Here is a 14,467-nt window from a genome sequence, read left to right as displayed (position 1 = left end):
GTTGCAGCCGCTGCTCCTTTCATCCCACACAGCACTTTGAGACGATGAGGATAACCCCCCAGTATCTGCTACTTGGTCTTTCAGGACGTTCCTCTAGCCCAGAGCAATAGCTTCGGTTCCTGAGCACAAACCTGCCAACAGCACTGCAGATTCCTTAAGGCCCATCCATGGAAAATGCTGCCCTGACCATGAAGTAAGTGCAGAAAACCGCTGCTGATTAAAATAACGACAGTCATGTCAAACTGGGAGACTGCCACTTTATGTTTTGCTATTTTGCAGGCTCTTTTTCCTTCCTATGACTTCTGGTCAGACGTCATGCTCGTATTGATTATGCAGTATGTATTTCTGACCACTTACAAAGAGCAGCAAGAAGGAGAAATGCTGTATGAACAGAGGATCAATTCAATAATGAGGGGTGCTAATATGAGCCTACCAGACCAGTGTTTCTGACTTTTCTCTTTCCAGCCCTCAGTTTCCTTACACTGCAACGGTGCTGATGAGTGGCAAGGGAAAAAAATAAACCCACGATGATGCTTTGGTTGCTGATGCAGCTCTCCCCAGCTGCCACCCAAGGAAAATCTTCCAGGCACCCAGAAGTGGAGCCTCCATTTTGCGGCTGAGCACAGTGGGCACGGCACGGATCCTGCCCTGGTGCACGGGGCTGCTGCCCAGCACCGCACCGGGAGGTGAGGGAAAAGGGTGCGTGGCCATCACCACAAGGGAGGCTTTTGAGAAATCTGTGGCTGGGCTGTGCTCGGAGGTGTTCCTGGATACCCAAAATTAAATACTTCGCTGAAATGATCGCTTTTCTTTTGGTAGTAATAGCAGGCGGTTTTACTGTTTGAATGTTTTAAAACACTCGGTTTACATTTCAGGATCTTTGCTGTTGATTTAGTTTGGGGAGATTATTTAAACTTTAATTTAAACAGCAATTAGTCTAGCTGTGGTTTTGTTTCTAGTCAGTTCTGCTTTCCGATTTTCACACCCCGGAGCATGCCCTAGGTTTGCCTTCCTGATATGAGTGCAACTTGCTTTTATCCAAACGCTCCTATTTTCACAGATATTTTCAAGTCATCCCGAAGACATTTCTGTTCGTGCCGATTTCGGCAGACTCTCCCCAAATCTCTACAGATGCACACAGGCGAATTTACAGTTCAGAGACACGGGGGAGTTCTGCAACCTCCTTGCTGCCGGGCTCTTCCCCTTCACCAGCACTTTCCCCTTTCCAGCCTTCACAGCCTCCCTTCTGGATGTTTTAAGATGTCTCTCTCTCTGACATCGCTGTTGCTTGCCCTCCTTGCTCTGCCCAGAGCAAGGCTTCAAAGAGTTAAGGCGGAGGGGGGGGCCTCACCCTCAGCCCCTTCCTCCGTCTCAATGGCTGGGAGCTTTTGCCTTTTCAAATGTGTTTAACCAAATAAAGTGAATAGAGGATATGCAAATGCTTTTTCCCAAGCGAAACACAGGCCCGAATTGTTGCTGGCAGGTCACAGCATCACACCACCCTCAGCAGCCTCTCAGCTGAAGGGATTTGCTTGGCCTCTGCGGCCGCCGGGAGCGGCAGCCAGGAGGAGGCCACGCACAAACCCCGCTTTGAGGCAGCTCCAGACGAAGGCCGGGGCACCACGCAGCGCCGAGGTCACTGGGGATCGCTCACCCCGCGTCCCCAACTGGCCCCTGACCCCGTCCCGCCACGGCCAAGCAGAGGCCGGGGCCAAAAATGAAATTATTTCATAAAACCGCCCCAGCGCCCACGGCGGCGACGTGGGGTGTGCCGGGGAGGGGCCCTCCAACGGCGCCGAATGGGCGCAATGGAAGTCGCTTCGTGAAGCTTTCGTGTTCGTCAGGCTGCCGGTACAAGGCAGGCGACCCTTCACAAGCAGCCAGCGGGAGTTATGCGAACATTTTGCAGAATAAAAGCGACCTTGCATGAGCTCATCTCCAGTTACAAATAACGGTTTTGCCTAAAACTGAACTTTACTGGACATACAAGCTAAAACATTTAGAATTTCAAGAGGGATTCTGATGTCTTTTTTTCCTCCATCATTAAAAGCAATCTTCAAAAGATATCTAAATAATGTTCTTTCTAGTTGTTATACCTAAATACTGGTCTGTGCAAAATTCTGCAAAAAAAACAAAAAAAAGATGTTGATCATTCACATCATTTGTTATTTCAGTGCAAACACAGCTCAGACTAAGTCATTTAAATCAACAAAATAATGGTTTGCTCTCTTCCCAGATATGTTTCCAAAGGAGAGGAAAAAAAAAGAAAAAAGGCATTAATCAGCTTGGTCATGTCAGCACGCCAGCCAAATGGATGCACCGCAGCTCTCGCGTGGTGCCACCTAGCAGCCACGGGCGACACGATGTGGCTGTCCCATCCCATCCCAGGCAGGGCCTCCATCCCCAACCACATCAGGGGTTTGATATTTTTTTTCGAATTTTCCAAACAGGAGCGCTGCTAGGGCTGCAAGACCCCCGCAGTCATCGGTCTCGACTCCCCGCTTAGCGGCAGCAGCACCCGCCCTGCCGGTGGAGCCGATCCGAAGGGTTCGGCAGCCTGGGAGAGGAGCTGGCCGTTGCTCTGGAGGCCACGGGGAGACCCTGGCGCATCCTCCCCTGGGGCAACTCGGCCCCCACGGCTCCCCAGGGGAAGCAAAGGCAACTTCAGCCCCTTCTCCTCTCAGCCAGGAAAAAGCACAGTGGCTTGGCTGGCCCAGCCCAGGGAAGAAAGGCTGCGAGGCTTTCCATCCAACAAACCCCATCCTTTCCAAAGGGTAAAGCTGTCCGGAGGAGGGGGCCCAGCCCCAGGAGCCGGCAGGATGAGGACAGAGCTGCCACAGGGGCAATGGTCTCAGAGAGGAGGTTGGGAAGGAAACACCGGGGAAAACAAATGGATCGGCTCAGCCACCGCTCTGGCACCCAGCAAGGCAGCATCTGGACTGGTCACAAGCAAAACTGGGTTGAAGCTTAGATTTCAGTGTCTAGAACAGTTGCTCTGCCGGGCAGGGACTGTTGGACCCTGTGCCGAACGACACCGCTGGCCCGGGGGAGAAAAGCCAAATAATGAAACCCAGACATCCCTGGGTCGCCTTGACCTCAACCGAGGCCAACCCACCTTACACTGATTTTGCAGTGTTACTTAGCAGTAGTGAAGTGGAAACTGCTTCCCTGTGGTGTGGCCTGTCTTCAGATTGTATCTACACCACAGCAGCCACACGGTTGAGCAAATGGAAATGTGAGCTGCATTCTTGCAACACCATCGCACAGAGATCTAGATGTAAAAAACTTTTCTCCCCTTCGCTGGGGTTTTCCCGATGAGATGGTGTTTTCCACTGAACGATACGTCTCTTTGAGAAGCTTCCTGTGGTGCAAAGGAAGATGGGCTTGGACAAGATGGTTGGATTTATCTTCTTTCCACGTTTCGGAAAGCGGTGCACCACACAGGGGGCAAGACTGACAAGCACCCTGCTGGCTAACAGCCCCCAACGAGCAGGGGTTGCGTTTTGAGACGGACTGGATTTTCCAAGGCACCTGCTACACCCCGCAGCAGCATCACTGCCCGTAAAACCCCGCGGGTGGGCAAAGCGCGGCCGCGGCCCCGCAGCTCGGTGACCAGCGCCGGGCCCTGCGGGATGAGCAGGGGCACGGCTGCCCACGCGGCTCCAAAGTTCTCTCCGGGCTAAAAATCCCCACTCGTCCTCCCTGCCTTACCCTCCTCATCACCAGCCACCAAGATTTCCATCGCGCAGTCTCCAGTCCAAAGGTTAAACAATTTTATCTATATACAGAGCGTATGGAACAAACAAAAAGCCAGAATTCCTCCTTCCTCTGGCCTCCCCTGGCCTCACCTCCTTCCCCACTGGCCGCGGGTCACCTTGAAGGCTCTGTGACAATGTTTACAGTGAGAGGAGGATTCGACACAGTGAGCGACTTGTCATCAGTAAGCGCTGATAGCACGCGATGGCAATCAATCCGAGCCCAGCAAAACATCTACCTGTGTCACGCTGTAGGGAAACAACGCTCAGTTCCTCGGAGGCTCCGGAAAAAGGATTTGCAAGGACTCGGAATCAGCACGTCTGGAAAGAAAAGTCCCTTGGGAGCCAGGCTGGGCTCACAGCAAGCTACAGGCCAGCTCAGAAAGAAGCGTGAGGAATCCAACTCTTAAGGTGGGGTTTTGTGGATTTGAGAGAGAAAATTCGAGCATATTAATCCACAGCACAAAGCCAGGTGCTCTCTGGCACACCTTACTCCGCTGCATCTGACCTGCTCCCAGGGTCAGAGAGTATCTGGGTTCGCAGGCACTGCCAGCCCTTGTTCAGAGGGAGAGGAGGAGTGAGGCCGAAGCAGTTTGGACACCAGGACCTTCTCCGGAGGGCCAAGGGCAGCAGCAGAGCACAGAGCACATCGCTCCCCATGCGCCCGCTGCCTGCAGCCCTGCACAAACGGCACCAGGGGCCTGCAGGGCTTTGGCTTCGCTCAGCAGCGCGAGGGACATAAAGAGCAGCCATGAGAAAACCTCATTACTTGTATTGATCCACCGCCAAAGGAGCGCATGCAGAGCACTTAAAAATAAAAATTGTATTAATAGATGCTCTTCTTTCTTCTTCCTTGATGATAAAAAAAGAAGGTGATTAAGCCGATCGTTTTGTTTGGGTCTGCGTGGAGGACTAATCTAGCAAAGCCGAGATGAAAGCCACGGGAACAGAGCCGTGCTCGGTGCCATGCAGCCAGCGCAGAGGTGTGTGCCTGTGTCCTGCCACTTCTCTCCTCTCTTGCCCTGACCTGCCGCCAGGTCACTGCAGGCACTGCTTGAAATGGTGTACTGTGGAGGAAGGAAGATGCTGATATTCCTCTCAAATTCCTCATAGAAATGTAATAAACAAGAAAGGTTTAAACCCAATGGTGCTCTGCAGCGTTTGGTGACGCGAAAACCACGGCAGTTGTACCCTTACTGGTGCGATGTGGTATTTCTTTGTCCCTGGCTTGCTCCCAAGTCAGCTTTCCTACATCCACGGGTATTCAGTTAATTCAGCTTACCATCTGTCTTCAAAGCTTTCCTCCTCTTTTCATTACTTGGAAATATTTGTTATATCCACGGTAGAGTGCAGACAAAAATCAAATCAACGTCTAGATTAGTCCAGGGCAGCAGAGAAAAATTGCTGTGCGCTGCCTTCCCCCCGCAAGCAGGCAGAGAAATCCAGAAACATTTCCTCTTTCCTTTTGATGGTATCTAGCAACTCTTCAAATGGAAAAGTAATAGAGAGATGGAGAATAAAAGCAACTAAATATATCCCATCAAATGACAGAGGGTTTGCCTCCCCTGTAGCAGCCAGCACTCCATGGGTTGGTCTGAGCAGCCCTGGGCATCTGCTCTGGTTCCCACACAAAGCAGAGCAGGAAACATTCCTTACCCCAGGACCTACATTTCAGGGCATCCTCAAGGACTCCGGAGTCACAGTGCAAGAACCGGATTTAGAAGCAGGACCGTACAAGTCTCTTGCAGCGCCACATTAACCTTCTGCTTCCTTCGCAAACACGCACTGACAAATATTTTGGGATGTAGCGGCGGTGGCGGGGCAGAGCCTCCTCCTCGTGCCTTCGCAGGTCCCGCTTGACCAGCAGGAGCCAGGGGAGCACAGGGCCCCCCTTCGTGCTGAGCGGCGGGGCTGGCGCAGGGATGCAGTCGCATGAAGTGTGGAGGGAAGAAAAGAGCGGGGAAGTCTCTGGGATTCCCTATTTTTACTCAAGGGGAGAGGAGCAGGGGACTCAGCTGTAACCTCGTCATGCTTCAGCCAAACCAGCCCCAGGTGCAGCTCCCTGGGGCAGAGGTTGTTGTTGGGTTTGTTTGCTCTTTTGCCAAGCCAGGTAACAGAGCTCGTCTGCGCATTAGGAAACAGCTGTCTTTGTCCTTCTCAGACTTACACCATTATTTCACTGAGGTGAGCATTACAGACCCATCCTCAACTACTCAAAAGCCTTGTAAAGATGCAAGAAATTCACTTAAAATAACCTAGAGTGCTGGGCTGGGCTGTGATGGCCACCCAAGAGCACCTCGCTCAGCAAATCGGCACAGCCACCACGTTTCCTTGGCAGCACGGAGCGGTGCCTACGGGATGGAGCCACCAGAAGACTGAGACCACGAGCAAGAGCAGCAGCCAGAGCATGCAGCTGAGCAAACGTGGCACTGCCGGGTCGGATGGGGCCCCCCTGGGACAACAGGATCTGTCTCCCTTAGGTGACTTTTGCTGTGTCTACCAGAGGCAATAGCAACACACCTGTCTTCCAAGGACACCTATTCTGTAGATCACAACGTTAGGCTGAAGTCCCCACCCACACTAAAATCAAATGGTAAAAGAATTAAGGGAGGCCACGAGCCAGGGCAGTGCCCGAATGGATGAACGCTTTGGGACAGCAGGAGACGTGAGGGAGACGCGTTGGGATGCAGCAGAGCGAGCACCGAGACGGGAGGCACGGGGACGCGCTGGGATCGATGCCGCAGGGTGCACGCGGAGGCCTGGGAGCAGGTGCTGGCCCACGAGACGCGTCCCCAGCCCGCCCCGCTCTCCTCCTGTTGTCATAAACAAGCCTGCCGGAGCCGGTAATGGAGCTCAGAACAGTCCCTGGGGCCCTGGGCCCAAAATACTGTAACAAACACTTGCCTTGCAGCCTCCCAGCCGAGTCCTGCTTTCTGATTCACCCATCTAATTCCCTTTGGGCAAAATTAGCGCTGCATGAGTTTTGCCACAGCTCGAAAGCAGCTGATTCAAGCTGCTGATATAAGCAGCTGTAAGCCCACCGACTTTATGGGAGCTGCCAGGATATTTTCAAAGACAAAATGCAGGCCAGCGATACTAGGGTCCCTATTTTTTCCAGGGTGAAACATCCCTTTTCAGAGTCAGAAGCAGCAAGCAGACATGCACATAAACAATCGCTGTATGTTTTCCATTCTTGGTGCTACCCAGCAGAATATTTACCTAATAATGCGAAGACGCTGTCTTTAAAAATCATTTTCCCTTTTGTACTTCTTCCCCTTGGTAGTCTGCTTGTTTAGAGGAAAGCTGTTGGACAAAGGGGAAACAGCACGGGCATTGAACCTCACCTTCCCTTGGAAAAGGCACTCCCAGATTCAAAGCACCCAAACCTGAACGAGTGCAGCAGACCGCTTAAAACCGAACCCCTTAACGCCTGACAGAGAAGCACCTATCTCAGACCTGCAGTCGTTTTCTAGCCCAGACACGCTTCGAAGCACCGTTGCCTGCCCACAGACAATGGGATTTGAATCCAGCCCCCTTGCCCAGCGGGTACAGCGCACGAGCATGCACGCGCATCCACGAGCACACGGACACAGCCACGAGCACACGCACCCACGGGAGCACACCCACGCACGCTGCCCTATTTCCCAGCCCCACTCCAAATAAATCACCGGACCGAGCACCCCTCTGCAGGCAGCCCAGGGACATAAACCTGGGGGCTGCTGGGGGGGGATGAAGCAGGGAGCCCGGCCGAGCCCCCATCGCGCTTCCCCATCCCCGGAGCCATCCCCCCCCCCAAGCAGCGCGCAGCCCCCCGCGAGGATGTCGCGACAGCCCGGCCCTGTCGCGATAGCGGCGGGGGCACTCACCCAGCAGCAGGCAGCCGGAGCCGGCGGAGCCCAGCAGCGGGCCGAGCATGCCTGCGGCGCTCCCCGCTCCGCGCACTGCGGCGCGCTCACTGCGCAGCGCAGCCCGGCCCGGCCCGGCGCGCTCCCCCGGCACAGGGCGGTATTTTTAGCAGCCCCCCCTCCTTCTCCTCTTTCTCCTCCTCCTCCTCCTCTCCCCATCCCGGCGAACCCTCCGGCTTCGTCTTGCCAAGGCTGAGGCTGCCGGGCCGGAGCATCCCTTCCCTGCCCGAACGCGCAAAGAGCATCAGGGGAGGGGAGAGGAAGGGGGGGGAAATTTCGCCATGGCTGGTGCTTCCCCTTCCTGGGCCGAGGGAATCTCAGCTGCACAGGAGCGGTCCTGAGAGCCCTGCCCAGCAGAAAGAGCGAAATACCTCCAGCTCCAGTGCCTAGGAGACAGCTGAGCATCGCCCCAGATATTCTAACGCCTTAAAACACAGCGAACGGCTGTGCACGAACAGAGATAAAACGCACTAGTGATGGCAAATAACGCAAGGGGGGTGCGGGGAGACAGCAGATTTATGTTCTTATGGATTCCACCTTTTCCCCAACAAGCTGGTAGTAGAAAATTAATCTGGGCTCCATGGTAGGAGAAAGGCTTTGCAGAAAAAGGCTTTACAACGGCTGCACCAGCAGTGACTCCAATGTTACGTCCCCTGGTAATCACAGCACCAGGGGGGTACAAGTGGGTCAGGAACGGCACGGAGAAGAACAGGCACCGTAGCCTTGTTCTTCGGCCTTCTGAGAGCCTAACATGGCAGATCTGCAAGGCAGGCAGAACTGCTTGCTCAAAGCTGTGATGTGCAGCTGCTTAACTCTTCATGAGCACGTAGCAAGGTACACCAAGGAAATCCCTGCACGTATGAGGAATTAGCACTTGTTCAGCACTGATTATAGCTGTCCAGGGCAGACACTTCCTTTTGAAGATTAAAAAAAATCTTTGATTTTCTTTAAGGTGAGAATGGAGCTGACATAAGTGAAGAATTTCCATTTGAAGGGAGAAGACACTTTTCAAGGGTGGTTTCTGATTCACTGTGAAAAGGACTTTAAAAAAAAATCCTGCATACGAAAGACTAAACTGATGTCACTTGCATTGGTGTCACCGCTGCCCACTCTTGAAACCTGTTAGGAAATTGCTACATCCAATTGCTCAAGTAAAGTGGGCTTCCAAGATCTTTGGTCTCAAAGCAAAAAGACATCATTAAGTGTGCTAACAAGTGCATTGGGAACTGAAGACAACTGTATCTGTTTCCTCAGACTACAGGTCTCATGGTAAACATTGCTGCAGACTGCAACAATTGTGACTTCAGTTACACCTGGTGTCAAAATCAAACAAAACAGCTATAAAACTGGACTTGGAAAATCATCTCTACTGCTAAACAGTCTATTTTAATTAAGAGCTTTTGTCTAGCCTCTTGCTGATATCTTATTTGTAGATAAGGAAGAACGTTTTCTACCCCACTTTGTACCTTCCTCCCTGCAGCAAGTTTTGTGTGCTTGAAGACTGACAGCACATCTTGTTTTCAGCAAGCAACCAAAATCCCACAGCCACTATGTCTGAAAAAGCCCAGACTTCCCCCAAACCACCAGTGTCATTTGCTGAGCCCTGCTTCTAGCTAAAGGAAGTTTGCAGGAGCCCAGAAATGGCAACACTGGAGCTGATGGATAGGACAAATTAAGTCATCCTAATCCCATGGGATCCTTTGGCTTTTCAGGCAATGAATCTTTTAAATACTACTACTTTAGGGAAGTGGAGGGAGCAGTAGGAACTGGTTGAAGTCCACCAGCTCCCAGAACTCCGCTAAGCTTCACAGCAAAGAGATTTGCGCATACAGTCGTACACTGGGTCCTGAAAACTCCTTTCCTCCTCCTAGCAGAGAAGTGAGGATCACTGACACAACAGCTACCACCTGGACCTCCGGGCACCCACAGGGTGTCCGCCTGTGCCCTGCAAGCAAGGAAGAGCTTTCCTGACCTCATCAGTTCCCGCAGCAGCTCCTCCGATCTCTATGTAGATTTAAAAAAACTGGTGACATCCTGTGTTTCACCACAAGCTTCCTGCCTCTGTGCGCGTAAACCCTCTTCTAATTCTTGACTTATATTTTAAGCCTTTAGTAGATTTCTGCTTCTCTGTACACTAGATCCCAGGGCAAGCTTAGCCCAACTGATCACAAGGTCTATCTGAGGTCATTTTCAGAAGTTGCTCACACCCCCGTAGCAGCCCATTTTAGTGCTCTCACTCATCGTGTCCCTCATTGGGATGATAGCAATGGAGATTTTGTTTCTAGAGGTGTCAGTGACAGACACCTGTCATGATGCCGAAATTTTCCGCAGTGAGAAGTCACTCAGAATCTTACTCAGAACTCATGAGTCACAGAAGTGTCCAAAATTGCTACAACACCACAGAGCCGTCTCTCTGCAGCAGAGGCCATACCTTACACCATCAGGAGATTTAAACCAGTAACAGACCAACAACAATCTTCTTAATATCCACACCAGAGAGCAACATCAGAAAAGATCAACCAGGGCCTTTGTGCTTACATTCCTCCCTAAACTATGTTAAGTTTTCAAATTCATTCCAAAACCTGTCACTACCAGAAGATCCTTCTACTCTGTTCCATCACAGCTTGGTCTGGGTTGTAGAAAATATAAACTATGCCAAATCCCTGTGAATAAACAAATTCAAAGTGCTTCCTACTTGTTCACACAATTAGGTGCAACAACAGTAGTCTAAAAGAGAAGATATCATCTATTTCTTATTTTTTGATACTCTTCTGTGCCCGTTCAATAATCTGATGTAATTTAGTTGCCCCCAAGTAAAGTTAATACAAAAAAGCTTCTTAGAAAGTGTTCCATTCTGATAAGTTTTGTTTTTAAAGACGTGTAATATTTCAAGCTGTAACTTGTTAAATTTCTATTTCAGGTTTTTCAGTCTCTCCTCATCCCCAACCAGCTGGTAAATAGTTACTATGGCAGCACCTAATGCAGTGACTCAGCACTCCCCCACATTTCAGTATCAGCTGTCTGCCCTTCTGGTTTCTTGTGATGGTAATCATGCCCTCTTTTCTGTATCATCGCAGAATTATGAGATCATGTTGCCCTTGTATAATTCAACATTCGTTGAGGCAATCAATGCAAGAATCTGCTAAGTAAAGATGCTATTCAGGATGCTATTTCAGCTTCCCTTTTCTGTTGGTTCAAAAGATGTTTGACGGTATTCCGATCATGTCTCAGTGTTTCTCTGGAGCTTTATATCACCCCTTGCCAAGCAAGCTAGTCTAATGTCAAACCATAAGATGCCCTGCTCCAAAATGTCCCAGATTTATTAAGTAGAAACTCCCTCTCCTTTTGTTGCTGTTCAGACCTCCCTGCTTTCTGTTCCTGGGCAGGGACTTTTCTTCTCTCCCCCTTCATTTACCTTGGTTTGCAAGGTGGTTTTTACACCTTGTTTTCACCTTGATCCATTGTCTGTTTTTTATTGGTGAACTGGTCAGCCAGTTCACATTATTACTGGCAGGGCTACTGCTCACATGAAGAGGGAAGCCACAGATTTTAATCTATACCTTAAAGCAAACTGTGGAGAAGAGGAATCCACAACGTCACCCAATTTTGCCATATCTAAAAGCATGAGAAGGCTTTTGTGAGTCAATTCAGGAACAAGTCATTTTGTTAACAGGGGAACCCGAAAAGCCTGTAGCTTTCCATCTTATGATCACCTCCTCCCAGAGCTAGAAAGGTGTGAACCATCTCATCATGTCTTTTCTTGAAGTTGAGATATTTGCTTTACCTCCACCTGCTACCAATGACACAGGTGAGTCTACATCGGCTGGCTCAGGACCTCATCCGAGCCCGTTGCTTGGCTTCCACTTTCTAGAACTACGCCTCTCAGACTTTCTGGGGGAAAAAAGAAAAAAACAATACACGTACCTGTGGAAAGGGCTACAGCACTTTCCTGCTGGGCTCGCTGAATCGCCGACAGCTTCGGCTCCCCCCGCGGCGCAGGAGCCGCCCCCCGCCGCTGCAGCACCACGGACAGCGGCAGCGCCCGGCCCCGCGCCCACCCCGGGGCTCGGCTCTGCCCCCCTCTGCTGCTCCCGCTCCTGGGCCCGGCCCTTCTCCAGCCGGTTTTCCTTCCCACCTGTGGAAGAGAGTACGGCTGAGCCCCTGCTGCGTTGACCCGCGGTCACCTCGTACGGAGGAATTTGGACAGAGCTGGAGAGCGGCACAGGGTTGGGGCGGGCAGATGGTGCGTTTGCTACGGGCACAGCACGCGGAGCTGTGCTAGTTGGCAGCCCGAGTCAGGGAGAAGCGATGGGATTGACAGAGCAGTAACTCTGTTTTGTATACCATAGCCAAAAGAACAGCACAAAGTGCTGCTAAAAGCTATATAACCACACTGTATGGTGCCCACTGCCCTTATTTTTGTGACCTTGAACTTTTAAGAAGAGCATTTTTGCTAGATGAAGAGATAAGATCAGCCCCTTGAACTCAAATGTAAATCATCCCCCAAGTCAACAGAGCAAAGACTTCCTCTACACGCTACATAGATATCCACAGCGTCCCCAAGTTTTGTATTACCAATTTTGATTGAAAACTTTTGGATTTGTTGACAGCTTTTGCTTAAGCTATGATGCACACCAACAGAAGCAGTCTCAATGGCAAGAGCAGACTTACTGTCAGAATAGAGCAAGGGGCAGCTGCTCCCTACAAGCCAGGAGCCACACTCAACGCAGCTGAAGGGCAGGGGCCTCAGCAGCCAGGGTGATGAAGCAGGTCTGAGGCCATGTCAGGAAGTCCATCCACAGGTTAGGGTCCAAATCACCAAGATGCACGGTCAGGAAGAGGCATGGCTGCAGCTGAGCTGGAGAGCAGCACTTCTGCAACACAAGCAGAAACCATGAAGACCCCAAGGCTGAGCTTAAATGGGCTGGGTCCATGGGTAGGGTGTGGGCAGAGGCCCAGCTGAGGCTGGTCAGGGCCATCAAAGCCTGTTAGTGCCCCTGCGGCTGTGACGGGTACAAACTTTCTGCAGAAAAGGGCTGTCTCTAAACCTTTGGCTCTGCTTGGTATAATGAGGGTCCCACCTGATATTGTAACAGCGTTAATTAACTGACTTTTATCTGTTAAACTTTCACAGTAAAGACATTTAATTTGGTAAATACACGTATGCACACAAATTGTAATTCTTGGACTCTGAAGCAATTTACCAAGGGACAATTTCTAATATCTCTCCTTAATTTCATTTTCTTTAACCTATGCACAACTGTTAGCTGAGATGAATGACTGTAGTGACAAAAATCTTCCTGGCTGCAAGAAAAAGGCTAGAGACAAAACCACTGCTTAACTATTCACAGGAAAAGTCAGTGGATTGTCTATGCAAACTAAGAAAAATAGATTATTTCATTCTGAGGACACAAAAACACCAGCAGGTATCAGACTAGAAGTGATGCAATGCCCTCCTTTATTGATTTGTTTCTGTTCACATGCCTTCATTATCATGAACTCTCTGAGCTACTTCTGGTAGGGTTATGCAAGGAGAGAGCAGATACCCATTCAGAGGGCTCCAGCTACAAAAACAAAGTCAAAACTTACAAGAGCTTTTTGAGAACAATACATTCTAGTCCCGCTCTTCCTACATTACAGTGAGAAATGAGAAAACAAGTAGTACTATTGTGGGTTTTCCGGAACAAATTAAGATATCAGAGTTGGACAGAACAGTTGTTTAATCTCGTAACCCTTCATGCCAGCTATGCTGCAATCACATGAGGCAAAAAAAGAGATATTCAGCTTAACTTCTTCTGGCTTAGAGGACATACTTACAGCTTGAATCCAGAAGACTCCTGTCAATGAACAGGAACACACTTTTATCTCACTTTTGCTGTGGTCAGTAAGGATTAATTCTCTTGAAGCAAATTATGTTACACCTCTGTCTGGCAGTAAAGCATCAACTCCCTTGTACAAATACAAACATACACTGCAATGACCTTTGTGCCTCTGTTAGATTAATTCTCCTTGGATTTGGATAATGGAGAAACACAGATATGGTGATTTGGGTTGTGGCTAATGGGTCGCACCTCTTGAGTAAAGAAATGACAAATCTAATGCCTTAGCCCATGTGAAAGTGCCACCTTCTGACAGTATTGTAACTCAAGTTGAAGTGGAGTTTTAAAGAATAATATTTACATATTTATTTATTTATTTATTTTGTCACAGGTTTAAGGTGAAGGACTCATAGGAGTATAACAATTTTATTCTGTTAAATTACCCTTGCTTCTCTTTCCCTTCTTCATCAGGCCATGGAGGAATCTCAAGAGGAGGGTGAACAGGGAGCTGAGGCAGATCTGTTGACACCAGTGTTTGCAGCATTGTGCAGGCAATGAGCTTGTGCTGTGACTGTAAAGTGACAGGTCATATACGCTGGTGACTCGATGAAGTGTCGATCGTATTATTTAAAAAGCGACCAGGCTCCTTTTATGCTGTAAATGCTACACAGAGAAGCAAAGCACTTTACTTCCCCAGCCTAGGCAAGCACAGAGATCCCTCATGGCTGAATTTTGCTGTTGATCAATGATGTGACCTTGCCAACAGCAGCAGGCTGGCAGAGCGTGCCAGTGATCTTTCTGCTTTGTTTTCTCCTGTAGTAATCCTTTTTGCCCCTCTATTTTTGAGTAAGCTGCCATCTGCTGTTAGAGCTCAAGCAGACACACAGTGCTGGGGACTGAGCCAATGCCAGTAAAAGCAGCAGAAGTCAAAGAGCTGCAGAAATAGCCCGCTGAAGGTGCAGGCTGAAATGCTTTTTATATGACTTCT

General features: G+C 50.0%; 1 protein-coding gene across 1 annotated transcript in view; it reads right to left on the bottom strand.

Moving 5' to 3' along the window:
• ACSL6 (acyl-CoA synthetase long chain family member 6) overlaps positions 1-12,550 on the bottom strand; it is a 54,732-nt gene extending 42,182 nt beyond the window's left edge. The window contains exons 1-3 of the mRNA XM_080555507.1: positions 12,332-12,550; positions 11,585-11,795; positions 7,622-8,973 (exon numbers count right to left, since the gene is read on the bottom strand). Coding sequence (XP_080411633.1) covers positions 7,622-7,670 — 49 coding nt within the window. The 5' untranslated portion in view covers positions 7,671-8,973; positions 11,585-11,795; positions 12,332-12,550. The remainder of the gene's footprint in view (positions 1-7,621; positions 8,974-11,584; positions 11,796-12,331) is intronic.
• Positions 12,551-14,467: the final 1,917 nt, after the last annotated feature.

This window comes from Anser brachyrhynchus, assembly GCF_964034855.1.
Source record: "Anser brachyrhynchus genome assembly, chromosome: 14".
Lineage (NCBI taxonomy): Eukaryota > Metazoa > Chordata > Aves > Anseriformes > Anatidae > Anser > Anser brachyrhynchus.
This window is presented reverse-complemented; position numbering and strand designations above follow the sequence as displayed.